This window comes from Chrysochloris asiatica, unplaced genomic scaffold (genome assembly GCF_000296735.1).
Source record: "Chrysochloris asiatica unplaced genomic scaffold, ChrAsi1.0 scaffold00033, whole genome shotgun sequence".
In the NCBI taxonomy this organism is placed as follows: Eukaryota; Metazoa; Chordata; class Mammalia; order Afrosoricida; family Chrysochloridae; genus Chrysochloris; species Chrysochloris asiatica.
Genome location: NW_006408551.1, coordinates 13,687,801 through 13,708,498, shown reverse-complemented (window position 1 = coordinate 13,708,498; position 20,698 = coordinate 13,687,801). Strand labels below are relative to the sequence as shown.

Here is a 20,698-nt window from a genome sequence, read left to right as displayed (position 1 = left end):
TTGTTATATATTTGGATCACAATAAAAAGTATTTGAGAGTACGTGAGATGCAGTTTAAAAAAAAAAAAAAATCAGGCTTCAAAAGTAAAAGGAACACAAAAGAGTGATCCCCAAAACACTAGTGAAATGATGTGAAGCAGACATTCTCCACACTAAATCTTAGTATAACAAAACGGTTGGCATTCCTGAACTAGTAGCAAGCCTATCTGTCCCAGAGGCCTCAGACTGCAATAGCTGTGAGTGCACTCAGAATTGTAGCGGCCTGTGTCCTACAGGAGTCTTGCTCCAAGACAAATGACTCATTTACTTTCCCGAGCTCAGTTAGCAGGTCAAAATTTACAGCAGCTGCTAGCATTATGGTTAATGGATAGTCCTAGCTGAACTTGCATTTGGCAATTCTAGGTTTTTCACAATCCTTGGTTGGATGAAAAGATGGATCTTTTCTTCCCCCAAGAAAAGTTGTAAGGAAAAGCAATATTTCATCAGGATCTCATGTAATTAGGTAAAAGTGACATTCATTTAACCTTGGTCACATGCTCAAAGCTCTCCAGTATCATTTATGTTCTTTTTCAAGCACCCCAAGGCTTTCATGTCAACGTGCCAACTTCGATTCACGGTGGTATACGTGAGAAAACTTCACCAGAATCCACAACCAACTTCCAAAAATGACAAAAAGCCCAAACGGCCACTGCTCTGACAATGCCAGTTATTCTGTGGTACCATTTGTAAGAGTATTTGTTTGACAGAAAACAAATAATAAATCACAAGATGCAAATTTATCCTTAAGACAGGGAAGGGATTTTCTTGGTGGCCACATTTAGAAAATATTTATTTTAACAGCAGGCACTGCAAATATTTCTGTATTCCACAGCCAGTCAGTATTCAAGGTGAATTTACCAGTCACAGGGTATTTTTAGGGTCACTCTGACAATGTTTAGGGAGTCCTGGTGTGGTGCCATAGGATAAGCACTCGATCTTAAGGTCAGTTTGAACCACAAGGTCAGAGAGTCAAATCACCAGCCACTGCTTGGAAACCCTACACAGGGTTGCGATTTGATGGCACTTAACAACAACAAAAACAATGTTGAATGAGTTAATTATGTATGTGTATGATATGAGAGGAATCCTGGTGTCGCGTTGTGGGTTAATGCACTGAACTGCAAGGTTGGTTTGAACTGCAAGGTCGGTGGTTCAATCTCACTAGCCACTTCTTGGAAACCTTTTACAAGGTCGCTATAAGTCACAACTGACTTGACAACATTTAACAATAGCACCAATGATATGAAAGGGAGTCCTGGTGTGGGGCTGTAGAATAAAGCACTGGACTGCAAGGTCAGTTTGAACCACACGGTTGGCGGTTCAAACTCACCAGCTGCTCCTTGGAAATCCTATACAGGGTTGCTATGGGCCGGAACCAGCTCAATGGCACTTCAACAACCACAACATGATACGAGAGGGGACGATAAGGTTAAAAGGAGGTTCTCCTACCTTTGGGAGGATCTTAACCTCGCTGTGAGATGAGAGTTCCCAGAAGCAATCCTAGTTAAGAAATGAAAGGCTTACAAGCCTCTCCAATTACACTCAAAACAGACTGACTTCTGTGAGTTATTTCATTGTTTTCTTTCCTAGTTAACTAGCAGCACTGTAGAGATAATGTTTCCTGTTCTGATATATTACACTGAGGCTAGTAAACAGTCTTAGGTTAGAAAGTTTACTTATTCAGTTCAGTCTAAGTCTTGTAAAAGTTTTACTTTTCTTTAAGGACAAAAGGAATTCCTAAGAAAACTTTGACAGCATCAAATTGAAATCTAAAGTTTAAAGAGAAAATCACCATGTATGAGGGAACTTCAGAAAGTTCACGGAAAAATTTCATTGTCTTTTCATTCTTTATTTCCCGGATGTTTTTGAAACCCCAAATGTGTGTCAATAAAGCTGAAGAATTTTTAGCAGCAAACACACAAAAGTGCCAGTAAGACAGTTCAAAAACTTATTTTTTTACATAAAATAATCAGAAATAGGCAGACAGATTTATGTACTAAGAAACTTACTGCAGTAATTTCTATAATTGCAAGATTAATGGAAATAACTGAAACATTTAAAACTATGGAATTTGTTAAAAAAGAAATAAAGATCATCATATGGCTGTTAAAATCTGTTTTTTGAAAAATATCTACTGGTGTAGAAAAATGCTAGTTATCGCATTTAAAAAGTGATTTATAAGTAGTATTTGTAGGATATAATTTTTATAACAGCTTTATTGAAATATAATTTACATACCACACAATTCAATGGCTTTTAGTGCATTCACAGTTGTAACCGTGAACCTCAATCAATTTTAGAATAATACCACCCAAAAAAGAATCCTAGGCCTGTAAGAAGCCTCTCAGTATGATACAATGTTTATCAAAAGTACCTAAGTGTAGTATATTCATACAATATAATATTCAGCAATAAAAAGGTACGCATGCTACAACATAGATAAAGTTTGGAAACACTATGGGAGGTGAAAAAAGCCAGTCACAGAAGACTATTGTATGCTTCCTGTTATATGAAGTGCCCAAAACAGGCAAATCTGTAGAGACAGAAACAGTGGAGGAGGTTCTGGGATAATGAGGAGTAACCGACTTCTAATGGGAATGAGGATTCTTTCTGGAATGCTAAAAAAAATCTAAAGTTGGCTCTGGTGATGGTTGTTGCACAGTGAACATACTAAAAGCCAATGAAGTGTACACTTTAATGAGGTGACTATTATGGTACATATATTATCTCAATAAAACTCTTATAAACATATATATTAAAATGTTAACACTTCTGTGGGGAGTGATGATGATTTTTGCTCCTTTTATTTTCTAATTTTTTAAAGTGAGGATGACTATTTTGCATGTGAACACAACTTTCAGAAAGTTGTTAGTTACTGTCGAGTTGGTTCAGCTATTTGATGATTTTAAGGAATTGTTAATTTTCTTAGATATGATGTTACTATGTTAAATATAATATTAACTTGAAAACTAAAATAAGAACCAAAAATTCTCATCTCCCAGAGAGACATACACACAAGAGAAATTATATAATGTCAGAGGAATGAAGGAGGAAACATATATTGGTTGGACATTTGGCCCAGAACTGAACATTGTTAATGCTAGGCGATTAATTATCTGGGGGTCCAATACATCATTATGTCTTTTTGTAGATATTTGGAATTTTCTATAATAAAAAAATTTAAAAAGAAGTTAAGTTACAATAACATGTAGAGTTCCACTTTTTATTTTTTAATGATGTGCGCACACATGAGTTTAAAAAGCAAAACAAAAATAAAATGCACTTGAATGTGTTTATGCCACTGGTCTCTGAATAGTAGCATTATGGGTGATTGTATTATATTCTATGTGCTTTTCTGGAACTTTGCATGTATTCTACAATGCTACATATTGGTTTTATAATAGAAAAAACTTTAACAAAATAAAGTTTCCTTACTTCCAAGTAGCCTCCTAAATAATGTTAACATATAATGCATAGGGAAGTGCAAACATTTTTCTGGGCTTAAAACTCTGAGACAGCCAGGAAAGAGAATGAATTGCTTGAATGGCTCTTCTAGACCAAGTCACTTGGACCTATGCCCTGGGGAATCCCAGAGCCAGGGTACATGGTAGTTCTAGAAGCTGCCCAGACTTTGTGGGTATGACCTGGAACACTTACAAAACCACTCACAAAGTGGATGGTTTTAAAAAGCAAAAACAAAAGCCCTTGGTGAGAAACTGAGAAACTATCAAATGTGTCCATTCAAATTTAGACTGCATTTAATTCACTATTTAATGTCTCTATTCACATTAGTAATTTTTAAGAGAAAATTTGCAATGAATGAATAGTGCTATTAAAAAGAAAGAGAGAATGAGAGGAAATGCTAAGATAAATTCCCTTTTACTACATACATTTCTAAGCTTCCGAAAGATGTGATCATGTAGGAGCACAAAAATGGCAGAAGACTAATGTACCATAAAAAATGTTCTCTCCCCAAACAGTCCAAAATAGGTAAACAAGACTTAAGTAAACTCAGAAAAGTTAAAGAAAAAAAATCCTCCCCCCCAGTTTTCTATACAAATAACTGTCACATGAAACTACCTTAGCAGGGTTATATCACAACATCAATCATGGCAATGCTAGTGGATGATATGGGTAAAAACAGAAATCACCTTCATGGTCTCTCTCCCCTGTTGTTGTTGTTGTTGTTGTTGTTCTATGACACTGAGTCAATTCTGACTCATGGTGACCCAGGTGTGCAGACTATACTGCACAGGGTTTCCTTCTAACAGCAGATCACCAGGCTTGCCTTCCAAGGCACCTCTGGGTGGGACTCAAACTGCCAGCCGTTTGGCTAGACGTCATGTTACTTAACCACTTATGCCACTCATGTTTCTATCGTTGACTAACTTGGATCTCTTTTATTTATAAGCATCCTATCTTGCACTTGTATTTAAAAATCTTTTTATGTCTCTTGAAGTCAAAAGTCAATCCTGCTGTTACCCAGAATGCCTTGCATAATATAGATGAGTAAATAACTTGGATCAAATTATCAGAAGGTTGCAGTATTAAGGAAGGGATGCAATAATAAATGACACAGTATACATATTCTTAAGAACTTGCTGAAAATCCAGAAAAGTTAAAGACACATGATGAACGTACTGGTAAGAGAAAATTATCATATATAACATATGTTGTTGTTGTTGTTAAGTGCCGTGGAGTCAGTTCCGACTCATAGCGACCCTGCACAGGGTTTCCGAGGCTGCAAATCTTTACAGGAGCAGAACGCCTCATCTTTCTCCCGCGGAACAGCTGGTAGTTTCGAACTGCTGACTTTGCAGTTCACAGTCCGATTCGTAACCACTAACCTACCAGAGCTCCTTTTATATAACATATATATCATATAAAATAATCACTAGGAATGTCATTTTTTAAAGGGGTTAGACGATGGAAGAAAAATAGCTCTTAAAAAATATACGGTGCCACTATCTATTCTTGAAAGACCTCTCATCTTGGAAAACTGGGCACTTACGAGAAAAAAAACGGCTGGAGAACTAACAAAACCATTAACAATCTTATTAAAATGATGAGCACTGTTAACGTTCTACTGACATTTGCACTCAGCTTCACAGGCTCCTCTGCTGGTTAAGCCTCCAGGGTCCCAGCTTCTTCCGGTGAGCTGGAGGTCCTGGAGGGCTTTCATTTCTAACAGAAACCACTTTCATCAAATTGAAAAATTGATCCAGGGTGAAGCCAAGATTATTAAACTATTGTTTTAATACAAGGAGGAGTATCTTTTCAGCTTCTTTATTTGTATGTGAAGCATCCCAGAGACTGCTTGTATGCAAGAAAGTTCTGTAGATTTTTCAGCTGTTTTCCTGTGGTTGTTTATGTTTTGTTAAGGGAGATTCTTTAATTGGGAAAAAGCTTGACTTTGTTTCCAAACATTTATAGCACTGGGGGAAATCTGGCTGGAACCAATATAACTTTTGCGCTACTCTAACATCATTTCTAATACATGCGGGGTAATTACATCAAAGAAGGACCAATAGATAAGTAAATGGCTAACCCAGGCAATGGCTTATGCGAGCCTGAGTTTGCAGCAGGAATAGCTGTAGTAGTAACAGAAGATAGCAACATTTCAAGACTTATGATGAGCCAGACATTATGCTAAACACTTAACATGGCAAATGAAGACACTGAAGTTACAAAACTAGTAATGGTGAAGCTAGGATTTGAAGCTAGATATTTCACACTCCATGGCTTTGGCTTTTAACAGCTATAAAGTAATAAATGAAAGTGAGCAATAGCTGTATATTGGTAACTGACAATGTAAACCTAGGGTCCTTTTTTGAATTGGTGTGTGTCAGTTGCAGTATAATGAATTACTTAATGTGATTCTTCATAGTCTTTGTATCTCCCACTAAATGACATTTTTTGGCCTGCTGGGTCTGGGAAAGAGTAGGTGGGAGAAGATGCTGATAGGCTGGTATGACTCAGTTGTCACTGTTCATTGTGATTGTGAAAATTTGAACTCTAATGTGTGTTTAAAATGAGCCATCTCAGAAGCAGGGGGGGTGATGGGTGGGTCTTGGTATCCTCAAAGAAGAGGATTCAGGAATGAAGTACATCCTTCGGGAGCCACAGATTCCTGTACATTGAACCTCCTCCACCTAGGGACAGGAAGCTTTGACACCAGAGGTGTGATGGTGGGGCAGGTGCAACAGAACGAAGAGTCAGAGGACATGACAGCAGTAGGCCTGCCAGTCCAAGGAGCAAGTAAAGCGGAGTGACACTGGGCAGGAAGCTTGCCTGCAGAGAAGGGTATCTCCACAGCACTTAATTGGGGGAGCTCGAGCTAGTGCCTTCAAGCTAAGGATTACGGTGGAATGGTATGTCCTGTGGGCATTTACCAGCAGTCTAAGAGAGCTCTGTAACATTGCCAGGGCACAGCAGAGGCCAGGCCAAGAGCCAGTGAGAGGCCTGCTTGTGGGCACAGCAGAGGAAGGGCTGTCCTGACTGGAAGAACTGTGCCCTGAACATCTCTGAGCCTGGATTATAACCAGTTAGCTTCACTCATCAACTCCTTAACTGCGAGTCTCGTCACTGTGTGAGTTCTGTGTGGTCACTGTCATGAATTATTGAACCCAGTTGAGAAGCAGAGTGTGCCTTCTTCTGGAAGGGATGGTTGGTCCCGTTGGTTTTATTTTTCCATCCACATTACAGTTGATATGATGTATGTATTGAGAAAACCACTAAGCATTGTAGAATACTGACTATTTCTCCAGACTTAAGTTCTGTGGTTAGGATGTGAGGGAAATCTTTGGACATAGCCAGAGGAGAACTCCAGGACTGTGTCTCTTCCTTTCAGTTCTTTCCAGCTGGGTCAGAGGCTGGCTATGATGACTCAGGCTATGTGAAGGCCTTCGAATGGACAGGCAAGCACACTGCTGAATCCCACACAGGACATCTGACTGTACGGCGGGGGAGGCTTAGGATTTTAGGCACAAATGCCAACAAAATAACTTTTGGTGGACTTTTGACTCTTCCCTTTATTTCATTTAAATGTTATTTAACAGATACACTGAGCGCTTATTTTGTGCCTGGAATTAATTATACCAGGTGTTGGGATTACAAAAACAGATACTCCCATTAAGAGCTCACTGTTCTTTGGAGTTAACTCTAAGATGCTAAATGTAGCATCTCATTGACATGGGTTCAATAATTCATGACAGTGACCACACAGAACTCACACAGTGACGAGATTCGCAGTTAAGGGGTTGATGAGGGAAGCTAACTGGTTATAATCCAGGGTCAGACATCTTCTTGGCATTTTACGTGTACTGACTCATGTAAATTTCATAATAACCCATGATGTAGAGAGGAATGGTTTCCTTATTTGACAGATGATATAATTAAAGTCATAAATTAAAGAGGTTAAGAAACTCATCTAAGTTCACACAGTGGAGCCAGAATTTGAAGCCAGGCAGTTAAGAGTCTACACTCTGTACCTTACTTGCTTCTAAATATAAGCTGATGAAAAACCCCATGCATCACAACACACCGATCCTTGATTGATCATTGGGAAGGTACAGGACTGAGCAGTGTTTCATTCCATTGTGCATGGGGTCAGCATGAGTCAGGAGCTGATGCAATGGCAGCTAACCACAACAAAAATAACAATAGTTGTAGTAATGGGGATGGGGAAGGAGGGACGGAATAGAGAGATTTTTCTGAGGTTAATAAAAGTTGGTGACTCAGGAATGGGAAAGGGAAGAAAGTAGATCTGGGGAGGAGGGTTCCCACTCCAGCAAAGCTCGATTCTTAAGAAAGTCCTCAGTCTATGATGTCAGTCAGGTTCCCTGGCCTCGGGACCTGGAGTTCTACAAGAACAGCGCATGTTTAGATGGGTGGTACCCAACTGTGGTAAATATCTGGCTCCTGGTATCATTAGTTTTACCTTCTTCCCTCGTGGTCATGTCAAAAGGCCCCACTGAAGAAAACAGCAATCGTTTCACTCTGCTGATAATTATTGGTCTCGTAATCCATCACACATAGTCCCAGAGCAACTCTGCCTATTAGCTCAGGATGCTGGCCACCTGATGTACCATCATCATCATCATTCATCTCATTTTACCTTCTTTTTAAAATTAACAATCAAAGATGAATAAATGACCCTACTCCTAAAATTGATTGAGAAAAACCAAGAACCACATGGCCAAAAAAGAAGAAGAAAAGTTACATTCCCATGCTTACAACTCCCCGTTGACCCTTAGTTGGTTGAAACCTGCCTTTCTGCATTTTTCTGCCACCCAGTAGGAAGCTCTTGGTCTCCACCAGGGTTGGGGATGTTCAGGAGCAAGTCCAACTCAGCTGAGGGTGAGGTCACAGCTGCAGGGATGACTCATGCTCAATCCAGAAATGAAACAAATGGTCTCAGAAACCTGCTGGTACTCGGGGGGAGGAACATACAGAGGGGCCACTGCCTTTTCCAGGAAGTTGGTTAGTGAAACAATTCTGGTCAGAAAAGCTAAAAAGAAAAAGAAAAAGAATGCCACTTACTGATACAAGAAATCAGATCATTAAATCTTTCCTTAGGAAAGAGGGGGTTTTCCAGCCCACGGAAATAGAGCTTCAGAACACCAGCAACTGAATTAATATCATGGTTACTCTGGTCATCAGACAAAGGGTTTTCACCTACAAAAAAATAAAAAATAAAAAAATTAGTTGCATACACAGAGGTTCTTTTCTTTCTCTGAAGGAAAAATATGTTTCTATGTACACACTGCTATATATACAGGCATCTTCTAATTACCCTTTATGAAAGATTATATGGTACTAAAATTAAAATAATTGGTTTTAGATATCCCACACCATGATTAACCTAAAAATAGCTGGCTAAAATACAGCTTCTTTTATACTATGATTTCAAATAATCCCTTACAAGTTATCCAAATCTTAAAATAAAATATTGTGGGGTTTAAAATGTTACCCAGCTTTATTTGTAATCTTACTTTGGCATGGGTTCAAATCCTACATTCTCAGTGTTTCTAATCCGTGTGGGTAAAAGATACAAGATAGGCCTGGCTGTCTATGCTGTATGGTTCAGCAAAATGGATCAGAAATATGAAAGACTTCACCTCATTGTAAACACCTGCTGTAATTAAAACAAACAGCTGTTTCCAAAAGTGGCCCAGTGGGTCCTTAGAACATCGGAAAGTTGTCTTGAACAGAGGGGAGATTTTGAAACCAGATAGAGGACTTTGAAAGCATATCCTCAAGGTAAAAGGAATTTATATTAAATATGTACATATCACAAATATAAAATTACTTTTTAAAAAATGGTAAGCAGTAAAATACTATGTGACACAGCTCACTATCCATAGCCCTGAAAATGCGATTGAGGTAAAATCTTGAGAAAGTTCAATATAATATGCAGCCTTAAATCAAGCCCCATTTTTTATTCATAGGTCTGCTTTTCCTTCTTCAAGTTCACCACAATTGTACATTTTAGTTTGAACATAATTCTTACTTATTGGGCTATCAGTTTATTTTCAGGGACCTTCTAATTCCCTCTTCCCTGTTTGCAGGGGAATTCCTGAACATGAATTTGCCAGAATATTCTTTTGCTCACTGTGATAAAGCCTCAACCAAAACAGGTCATAATCAAATAACAAATGCCAGGGTACTTTCCAAAGAAAAGAATGAAACATTTTGCCTCTGGTGGGTGGCAGTGGGAATCTGGTGCTTTACTTTCAACTCATCCTGAATATGGCCAGTGTATGGGGCTTGCTGCACTTTGCTGCAGGACTCATGTGATCTCTGGACACTGTACAAGTCAAAGAATTTGAAACAGAGAAAACTACTGGCCCTAAGTTTACCTCTCTAACTAATGCTCCAGTTTCGAAGGATTCTGTGCCACATCTGAAGCAGGGGAAATGGGATGGAGAGAGAGGATGACCCTATCTGTCCATGACTGTTCCCCCATCTGCCTTCTCAGCTTGACCTTCAAAGCAGAGGAAGGAAGGTACCAATGTATGTGGAAGTAGATACAATACAAATCAGTATAACTGCAGAGTGTTAGTAATTGTCATTGTTGCAAGTGAGTCGAGGCAGTTCTGACTCTTACTGGTCCTGCATAGGGTTTCCAAGGAGCAGTTGGTCAGCCTGAACCACTGAGCTTGCAGTTCACACTGACTTTGCAGTCTAGTGCATAATAGCCAAAATTAAATAGCTAGGCGGTTTTGCTTATTATAGCTAATCCTCACAACAATCCCGCAATACTGTAGATGAGGAAATCAAGACCAAAGTAAGAATTCAGTAACCTGACCCAAATAACACAATTAGTAAATGGAAGAGTCTGATTGAATTCTAGGTTTGTCTGACCTGGAAGCCTAGGATTTTTGCTAATCATGACTTGTTAAATAGCAGATTAGAGTGATCATGAACAAGACTGAAGCACCAACCAGGACCACAGGGAAGAAGTTTGGGGATGGCAATGACAAGAAAGAAAGAACGCCCAAAAAAGGTAGTCTATGGGAAACTGGGATGAGCTGCCACTCACATATCTGCTATCTAGGCCCTACTCTGGCCACTAAAAACTCTTTCACGTAGCACACTGAGCCTGTGCTGTGGATTGTCAAAGCTGGTCCTACACCAGGGTGCAAAGTTTAGATGCTCTTCTACCCTTAAGTGTTGCAAATGATTAATGTGCTCAGCAGTTAATCAAAGGAAGGTTCAAATCACCCAGAAGTGCCTCAGAGTAAAGGCATGGCAGTCTCCTTTGGAAAAGCCAGTCATTTAAAAAACCTTATGAAGTATAGTGATACCATGGTAGGCCTGGATTTGCTAAGATGGAGTTGATTAAATGGCAACTGGTTATGGTTTTATTTTCATTTTTCAGTTTTTCTATTCTTATTGCACCATCCAACATAAAGTACAGGTATAAAACACAGTTTTTGATGATACAAAGAAAGAGTAAGTCACATCAATCTAAGGGAAATTTTGACTTTGTAATAAGGTTTGCTTATAGGTATTTGTTGTTGTTATTGTTGTTAAGTGCCATCCAGTCGGGTCTGACTTATAGCGACCCTGTATAGGGTTTCCAAAAAGTGGCTGGTGAGTTTGAACCACCATCCTTGCAGTTCAAACTGGACTTGTGGTCCAGTGCTTATCCTACAGTGCTACACCAGGATATAATTACCTCTCTCAAAGGAATTTTTAATATCATTGACTTCCACCTGGGAACCAGACACTCTGAAAATCCCCTGATGTTGAAGACCTGAAGAGAACAGAAGGGACAAAAGATAAAACATCCCAACACAACTTCAAGGTTACCCCAAGAATAAGTTATTAAATACAAAGACACACTTACTTTAATACTCCTAGTGATTATTTTTTAAAAACATCCTGTAGTTTATGGCTTACCATAGAGATTGATGAACCGGATACAACTTTCCACAATGGGGGGGATAACTTGTCCTGAGTCCTGGGTAAAGAGAGGGGAAACCCATGAACCTCAAAGGAGAGACATAAACCAGAAAGTATAAAAAAATCTCACAGCTAAACAGCTATTCCAGAGCGACTGTCATCCCCGTCAACGATCATCTGCAACTCTATGCCTCTAAAATATTTCCCAAGGCCATTTAAAAAAAAAAAAAAAAAGGTGAAAACTTCTATTTAATCTAAGCATATTTCAGCTCTGGAGCAAGCCAAATTAAATACTTTAAGCCAATCAGTTTCAACTAAGTCTATGATGTCTAAAGAGGTCAAAAGCAAATTCCTCTTTTTTTTAAAAAAAAACAAACAAACTTGTATTTAGGCTTATTTAATAAATAAGGAGCTCTGGTAGCATAGTGGTTACAAATCGGGCTATGAACCTTAAGGTGAGCAGTTCGAAACTACCAGCTGCTCCGCGGGAGAAAGATGAGACTTTCTGCTCCTGTAAAGATTTACAGCCTCGGAAACCCTGTACAGGGTTGCTATGGGTCTGAACCAACTTGATGACACTTAACAACAACAACAATAAAATAAATAAATGAATTTCTCATTTCTTCTTAAGGTTATTTTTTTCAAGTAATCAATCTTTCATGGCCCTGAAAATAACCATACCATATTCAGACTGATTATTCTAGTCACCCAAGACAACCTCTCCGCCACCTCAGGGATCCTCTCTCTGACTTTCCTGAGAGCATGTCTTGTAGCTGACAATAGTTACCACGTCAGGTATTTATTTAGTTTGCACCAGAACTTACTTACATGTTTTTCATGTTTTAAGAGAAAACAAAAAAAATCTACAAATGCATATCCCATTAGGTCTTGTTTTCTTAGGAAGGGACAATTTTGTGGCCTGTTTTCTGCACATCTTGTCACCGCGTGTTACTGAACAAATGCAAATTCTAAAAATGCTTTAAAATGTGTGTCAGATGACAAATGAGATGGAAGATGTTGCTGAGTACTCAGTGAACAATGTTAACTGCCATGCACGCCAGGTAGTTACAGAAGGTTACTGTCTACAAAGTTATTTTTCATGACTGTTAAAATTTCTCATTTTTCAGGAATTAGATCTTTATAAGAAACCTCACAGGTGAAAAATGATTAGCTGACATCAGGCACTAACTAATGAGGACTTTTATTCTGGAACACACAAAAAAAACCCTTGGTTGTTTTTATATTCTTTATACATTAAAACAGTTCCGTGTCTAGTAACCTTTCCAATTTAGCAATAGGGAAAGGATGGGGAAAAATGTGGTTCAGCGATTTAAACTCTTTGCACTTCCTAGAATGAATAATACCTTTCTAAGGAAGAGTTTTAATTTACGCTTTAAGACAATCTAATCAGTGTATAAACCAGCTAATGGTTCAATTACTTCTGGAGCCCATATTAAGTTTACCTAATTAGTTAATGTGCTTTAGGGATGTACATTTTATTCATTTCTTAAAAAACAAAACAAAACACAAAGACCTTAAGAATAAAAGCACTTTTCAGTGTAGACTTGTTGGCTCATGAACAGCCATGTAACTACAACAAAAACGTGCATATGTTAGATTTTTCTTTAAGCTTCAGGTATGCTTTAGGAGAGTAACTTTTATATGTACAGTAATAATTGTACTCTAAAAGAACAACAGATATTTACATTTAAGTGAGAAAAGGAGTGTATTAGGTTGCACCTCTGCAGAACCAAGTATTAAAACAAAAACAAAGAATAGAAGGTTTTTAAGAGGAAAATGTTTGCATAAAAGTTCTACATAAATATGTCTTACATTTTCATGTTGTTGACATAATATTTTTGTCCTTACTTTATAGGTAACTGCTAATCTTTTCATTATTAATCAGTATTTCGAATTTTGTGGTCAAAAAAGTGTCACGAGTATGTGTTGAGTGTGCATGTGTGTGCTTTAATTTCATGGATGTCAGATGCTTTGGTAGAAATATTTTATAAAAGACGAAATAATGGGCTATCTTCTACCTATCATTCACACAAATCTCTTTATGTCTCGGTTTCTCGAGGGGAAAAAGAGGAAAAATGATTGCATTCCTGCTGTCTCATAGTGTTATTGTGGATACCATAATGAATTAAGCACTTTTCATAAGTGTAGAGACCTGTATCCATTCACTGTCATTACCGATTATTCATTAATATGGTATATCTTGCGATGGTGAAGAACTCACATGAGTGAATTTTCCATAACTGTTCTTAATGAAAAACAAATATATATAATATGTGCTTTCCTATGCCCCTCAGAAACACTATACAGGGTGGCTATAAGTTGGAACCAACTCGATGGCACTTAATAACATCATCGTCCTAAATGGTCATTCTCAGTCTGCATTATTATATGCAATGGAATCATCCATTTGCTTCTTTGGGGTTTCTACAGTCTCTTTCCCTGCCAGGTCATCAGCTGCACATCTCACTGCTTTCATTTTATCGTTCTTCTATCTAATTTGACTTTTCCTTGCTTATATGCTGTGGACTGGGAAACGAGCTAATCAAATTTGACAACAATTTTCTATTAAATTAGAGCCAATAAAGCTTTTCTGGGTTTAAGGCTTAAGGCAGTGGATCCGCAATTCCTATTTAGGCTGTTCAGTGTTTTTCTCCCCTTCACTTAATGCCAGGGTTAAGACTAATATTTAAGCTGCTAGAGTTTAAAATCCATCTTTCTATACATATGTGTGTCTGTCTGTGTGCGCACGCACAAGCACACGCACACATATGCATTCACTTCATTTGTAACCGTAGGTGGACACATTCAATAAACAGCTATATTTTAAAGACAGTAAAATAACTGTAACATATCATGAAGGTGGTTACTGATGATAGCTGCAGCCCATGCCATAAAACTTGTGAGTTACAAAAGAGAATGAAAGCCCCTCTCCTTCTGTATCGTTTAAACTAGGAACCATAATCCAGTAATAAGTGCGTTTAAGCTAGGAACCATAATCCAGTAATAAGTGCACATGCAGAATTTAACATGGACTTTCCTTAATACAAACCCTCACTCAAATCTGCTACATTTGCACAACATACAAAATAAAACCTATGAGTCTGATCTGCTTGTTTTTATGACAGAAGATTAGTCACCTTAACTCAGTGTTTGATTTCTATAGTTCCTTTCTAAGTAAAACTGTCTAATAAACCTGTGTAATTTAATTTCCAACTGCAAACACTTTTCTTTTAAAAACCTTACAAATTTTAATTAAAGCCGAGCATGGTTATCATGAATGGAAAATGAGACCGAGAATGAAAGTCACGTGCGCTCCCTTCCCCGCAGCACTATACCTGGTGTCTCGTGTGCGAGTTTCTCCGTCCACGGCTAGAAGCATTATCAGAAATACAGGATGAAAAAGAAGACAGATAAACACAGCAGAGATACAAGCTATAGACTACAGGGTCTTACAATGTATCCAATATAATGAATTCCTTAAGTCATGGGAAATCAGAACTCTTGCCAAGTTTCAGAACAACTGTAACAAGTGCACTTTGGAAAATAAACGTTTTTTGTGCTCTTTTGCACCCATACAAACAATATTTCCTCAGGTTGCTCTTTTACTTTTTGTACAAATGCCTCCTTTTTCTTTCTTTCTTGTTTTAAACGAAGAATGAGGGGCCTCCTCTTCCGAGGATAATATTACCCACTTATATATTCCCTCTTCTGAAAATACGGAACCCCAATTTTTCCTTTTGACTTTAGGAAATATTATATTGATTTTCTGGGAAAGCAAAGAGCCCCAGGACAGACTTGGACATAATGATCTGCCTCCTTTGATGAGAGGCTGAGACCATTATTGTAAGAAGCGTGGAGATCAGCCACCCAGATGGCTGGTGCCAGTACCTTGATGAATGTTTCCAAATCCCCATTAAACAACTTAGCATTATACTGTGAGCGGGGCCTGGGCTTCCTGTGTTTCTGGGGCTTAGGGGGAACATTTGGAGGCCTAAGGGAAGGGAATATCATTACTGAGCATGACAGAAATCAAACAATAAATGAAACACCCTTAGGTAACATCAAAATTACAAAAGTTGGAAACTCTAGGAGTCCTCCCCACCCCCCCACCCCCACCCTTTAGTGGAAACAGTCCCTTCTCTTTCCCATTTATTTACTTTTATTTATGCATCAGAAAACATAGAAGCCATTCATTCAGACTACTGTTTTCCTATATGTCATAGTTGGCATTTGCTCTTTTGCTAGTTTGCTTAAAAATCATAAGCACTACCAAATGGAATTACGAGTTTTTTAGCCAAATGCTACAAAGCAAGGTCAACATTATTTGGTTTATTAGTCATACAGTAAGACTCCATGGCTCTTAAAACAGGCTCTGAAAGGACTCACTATAAGGATTTAAGTATAACACTTTTCATTTGAACAGAATTCTTCAGTTTAAATGATATCACATCTGTTCAATACTCCTCAAGTATTAATGAGATTGTATTTTATGCAAAACAACTATGAGTGGGTCACAAGTTTAAAAAAAACACACATATATATATATAGTTTCAGTGCCATTTTTGAGGGGGGATACAGGCTTATATAAATTATTTCTTTCACACAAAGTGTCCCAGTGCCTAAATACGTGTGGAGTATTAAGATCCACATGTTTATTTGGCTCTGGATCCTCTCCAGTTCATCTGTGTGCTCTGGTGGATTCAAGTCAGTTTTTGTAATGTAAGTACATCCAGCGAACTGTGCACCTTATTTAAAAGCCAGCATGATCTTGTACTATAAATGGAGAAAGAGGGCCACTGGAGCCACTTTTGCCTACTTCCATTAGAAGAATGATGGCCAGGGTTAACTGGCTCAACTTCTTCAACTGTGTGGAGTGGATTACATGTTCTGAACTCTCCAGTTTAAATGGCTTCTAAACTGCAGGGCTTACACAAGGATGGATATCACATTTGGAAATTAGGTACAGACCCTCACTGAGCTGTAATCTCTCTAGGAAGAATTACCTTTTTGGTTCACTGAATTTTAGGAAGGCCAGTTTAGAAACAAAATCTCATGAATTTATATGGAAACCATACTAGCTTCATAAAGCAGTACCACAAAAACCAAGAGAGGAAGTAGAAAAATGTGCTGAAACAGCCTCCCATAGCCAGTTTCTAAGACCCTCCCAGTACGTGAGTGCATACTACTAACAAGGTATACAGTGAGGACCACCTTAAGCCCCCACAGAGATTGAAAGGTTAAAGGGAACCTTGGCAAGTGTCTAGAAGCAAATATGGACCCTCAAGCCAGGAAGAGTCCTGGACCACAAGGTTGATTTGAACAGCAAAGTCGGTGGTTCAAACTCACCAGCTGCTCTTGGAAACCCTATATAGGGTTACTATGAGTCAGAACTGACTTGACAGCACATAAAAATAACAATTTTAATATGGAGTCCTGGTTGGCAGTTCAAATTTACCAGCTGCTCCTTAGTAACCCTATACAGGAGTCGCTAAGAGTCAGAAGCGACTCGACGGCACTTAACAACAACAAATTTTTATATGACACAGAGAATGTAGAAGCAGTAAGTAACTAACCATACTTTCCACTGGCTAATTATTGCTTGTTAACTATCAAATTGGAGTCTGGTGGGGTGCCATAGGATAAGCACTCGATCTCAAGGTTGGTTTGAACTGCAAGGTAGGTGGTTCAAACTCACCAGTCACTCCTTGGAAACCCTATACAGGGTTGCTATGAGTCAGAACCAACTCGATGGCACTTAACAACAACAATGATCAAATCACAAGTTTTACCAGACTACTTCTAGAAACAAAGTGTTTTGGCAAAATGAACTAAGACCTTACTTTTAGGTCCTTTTTTTTTTTTTTTTTTAACTTTTAGGTACTTACCGCTGAATCTGCTTATTAAAGAGCTTTACAATTCCATTTGGGGTTTCATGAGAGCCCTGCGTATTTCATGTTGCTATGCACTGTCAACTCAAAACTATCTTACATGTACACTAACAATATACGGTCAGTCTTGCAGCATTTAAATGGTGGTTCTTTCCAAAGGAAAAATAAAGTGAGATACGATTAAGTTACTACAAAATATTTTCCTACCTTGTAGTCATATATTCAGCTTTGTGACCTGTAGATACAAAAGTAAATTAAGTAAGTTTATGGAATCAGTGGAATGCATTTCACAATCTTTTGCCTCATCTGTCCCTTATTTTTAAGATGCAGAGTGTATAACTTACACATTTTAAGTGGAAAGCTGAAGTTAGCATAAAAAGATAAAGAATTCCGAGGAAATATTTTATAAATTTTGTAGGTAAAATTTAATAAATTCTATAGAGCTTATCACCTGGCAATCTGAGGCAAGGAGTTTGTGTGTGCGTGTGTGTGCGTGTGTGTTATGTTGTAATTAAAAAACAGATGCTTGATCTTAGCTGTTAGTTCAAAGATTAAATACAAATAAAACGCATCCAAACTCCTACTACTGTTAGTTCTTCCCTGTCTTGACTGATGCTTGGGGGTACAAGTAGGGGGTCAAATAGAGTTGGGAGAACTCAATTTCCTTTAGATTAAATGGATACTCTTTCTGTAATAAGAAATCAAGGGCCTGGAAGAGAGACTACATTCTATATTCAGAAATACAGTCTATAATCAGAAATGACATTTGTTGATATTAAAGAATAAGGAATTAAACTAGGTTACATCCCACCAACTGTGAGCTAAAAACTTTTCATAGAGTTCTCCATCATTTAAAACAATGAGGTGCTTCTTATACATTTGGGCTTCTTGACTGATTTTTAAATAATGGTGGTGGCGGTGGTTATGTGCCATTGAGTAGGTTCAGGGTCATAGTGACCTTGCACAGGGTTTCTGAGACTGTAAATCTTTAAGGGAACAGAAAGCTTCATCTTTCTGGTAGATTCCAACTACTGACCTTGCAGTTAGCAGGCAAGCTCATAATCCACTATGTTACCAGGCCTCCTTGATCTTAAATAATAGGCCTGGATTTTTTTGTAGCGCTCTCATAACCTGAGTTAATTTCAAAGTCAAATGTCTCAGTGGTTGCCACCTGTTCTTTCTTACATTTAGGGTGGAGCTGTAGGAAGGGGTGTGAGAAAGCTGAAGCATTCAATTGGTTTGTTTGACTGCAAAATGATGGTACAGTTCTGAAACAGCTTGAAAATGTAGCTGGCAGAGGAGGGTCATGTTGCAGTACAAACAGGTGTGTCCAGCCCACCATGTTGATTCAGACTTGTAGGGGAAGGCAATTGTAACAGTAGAGGAAGCTGGCTTGCTATGAATGCTGAATAAACATTCACATAAAATGATCTGTTGTTCCCTGTTTAGTAAATATCTGTTTACTAAACAGGGAGCAACAGTTAATTCCAGAGAACACCTTTCTCATCACAGACCCAGGCCAGGCCACTGTTAGTATTCGGAGGATACTGGACCATGACTTGGAGTGGGTGTTGGGGAAAGGAGAAGATGCAATTCCTGCCTGCCTTGTCCCCAATGTAAGTTACCTATCATTTAACTATAAATTCCATCTTTTTTCTGGCCTGGCTGTTTTGGGGAAGAAGATAGAAAGGAAGATGATGGACAAGGAACTCCAAAATAATTTATAGTTATTCAGAAGTGGGAAGGAAGATTTAACGTTACCGGAAAAGAAAAGGCAGACAATGAGAAAAATATGGCTTGCAGTGCCTTATGGGATATCTAGTGGACATGTTAACAGAAAAATGGCTATTCAAGGTTAAAGCACAGAAAATACAGGGCTGAAGAGAAAGATTTGGTAGACAAAACCATTTAGATTGTGTTGAAGCCAAGAAAATTAGCCACGAAGTTTAACATTTGTTTGATACTTTTTAAAGCATTTTATGTATATTAGATAGATAGATAGATAAATAGATAGATAGATAGATAGATAGATAGATAGATAGATAGATGGAGTCCTGGTATGGCACTGTATAATAAGCACTGAACTGCAAGCTCATTTGAACCTCAAGGTAGATGGTTCAAACTCACCAGGCAATTCTCGGAAATCCTATACAGGGTTGCTATGAGTTGGAATGGACTCGATGTCACTTAGCAACAAATAACAACATATATATATATATATATATATATATATATTATATATATATATATATGAATAAAGAAACAGAATAATTGATGTGTTTGAATTATGATGTTGGAGGAGAATATTCAAAGTCCCATGGACTGCCAAAAGAACAAAACAATCTGTGTTGGAAGAAGAACAGCCAGAATGCTCCTTAGAACCAGGATGGCCAGATTCCATCTCTCATACTTCAGACATACTGTCAGAAGGGACCAGTCCCTGGAGGAGGACATCATGCTTGGTAAAGTGGAGGGCCAGTGATAAAGAGGAAGATGGACTGGCACAGTGGCAGCAATCGGCTCAAGCTTAGCAACGATTGTGAGGTTGGAGCAGGACAAGGTAGTTTCTTTCTGCTGTGCATAGGGTAGCTATGAGTTGGAACCGACTTGAAGGCACCTAAAAACAGCATATATATATATATATATATATACACACACACACACACACACACACATACATGCTGTTGTTAAGTGCTGTTGACTTGGTCACCCTGCGTAGGGTTTCCAAGGAGTGGCTGGTGAGCTTGAACCACCAATTTTGCAGTTCAAACCAGCTTTGCATTAACCACAGCGCTACACCAGGACTCACTCGCTCTCTCTCTCTCTCTATATATATATACATGCACTGATTTTCATAATTTAATGAGGTATAGTCTACTGTAATTCCGGTTACAGAAGAGGAGGGTAAGCACACTGAAGTGAAGTGATTGGCCTAAGGTCACACTACCAGTATATGGTGAGTCTAGCACTGGGGTTCATGTTTGATTTAATTCCATTCCCAAACTCCCAAATTCAATATGATATTCAGAATTTTTTTTTTTTTGACTTAACAAAAACGTTAAAGATCCTAGAAAGTGGAGATGATATCATGGCTTATATTCTGTTTCCACATATGACTAATGCTGAATACAAAAGTACTAAAGTGGATTTTAATAAATCTCAACAAATTTAAACTACATAACAAAGATTATTTAATCACTTTCAAATGATTCCAACGCAATTAATGGTAGTTTCTTAGAAATGAAACATTTTTTAACTTGGAAATTTTGCTGTTCTGTTCAAATATCCCTATCCAAATACCCCCTAGATTTAGAGAGAGAAAAAAAAAAAATCATATTGCT

At 38.2% G+C, this 20,698-nt stretch overlaps 1 protein-coding gene across 2 annotated transcripts in view; it reads right to left on the bottom strand.

Annotated features, from left to right (window-relative positions):
* The window catches only part of SRGAP1 (SLIT-ROBO Rho GTPase activating protein 1), a 404,265-nt gene that overhangs the window by 31,611 nt on the left and 351,956 nt on the right, over positions 1 to 20,698 (bottom strand). Inside the window, exons 11-15 of one of the 2 annotated variants that reach the window (XM_006859514.1) lie at positions 17,565 to 17,592; positions 15,358 to 15,460; positions 11,446 to 11,506; positions 11,222 to 11,299; positions 8,581 to 8,715 (exon numbers count right to left, since the gene is read on the bottom strand). In XM_006859514.1, the coding sequence (XP_006859576.1) occupies positions 8,581 to 8,715; positions 11,222 to 11,299; positions 11,446 to 11,506; positions 15,358 to 15,460; positions 17,565 to 17,592 (405 nt within the window). Of the gene's footprint in view, positions 1 to 8,580; positions 8,716 to 11,221; positions 11,300 to 11,445; positions 11,507 to 14,804; positions 14,839 to 15,357; positions 15,461 to 17,564; positions 17,593 to 20,698 lie in introns of both variants that reach the window. The other variant, XM_006859515.1, reaches the window with a different exon arrangement.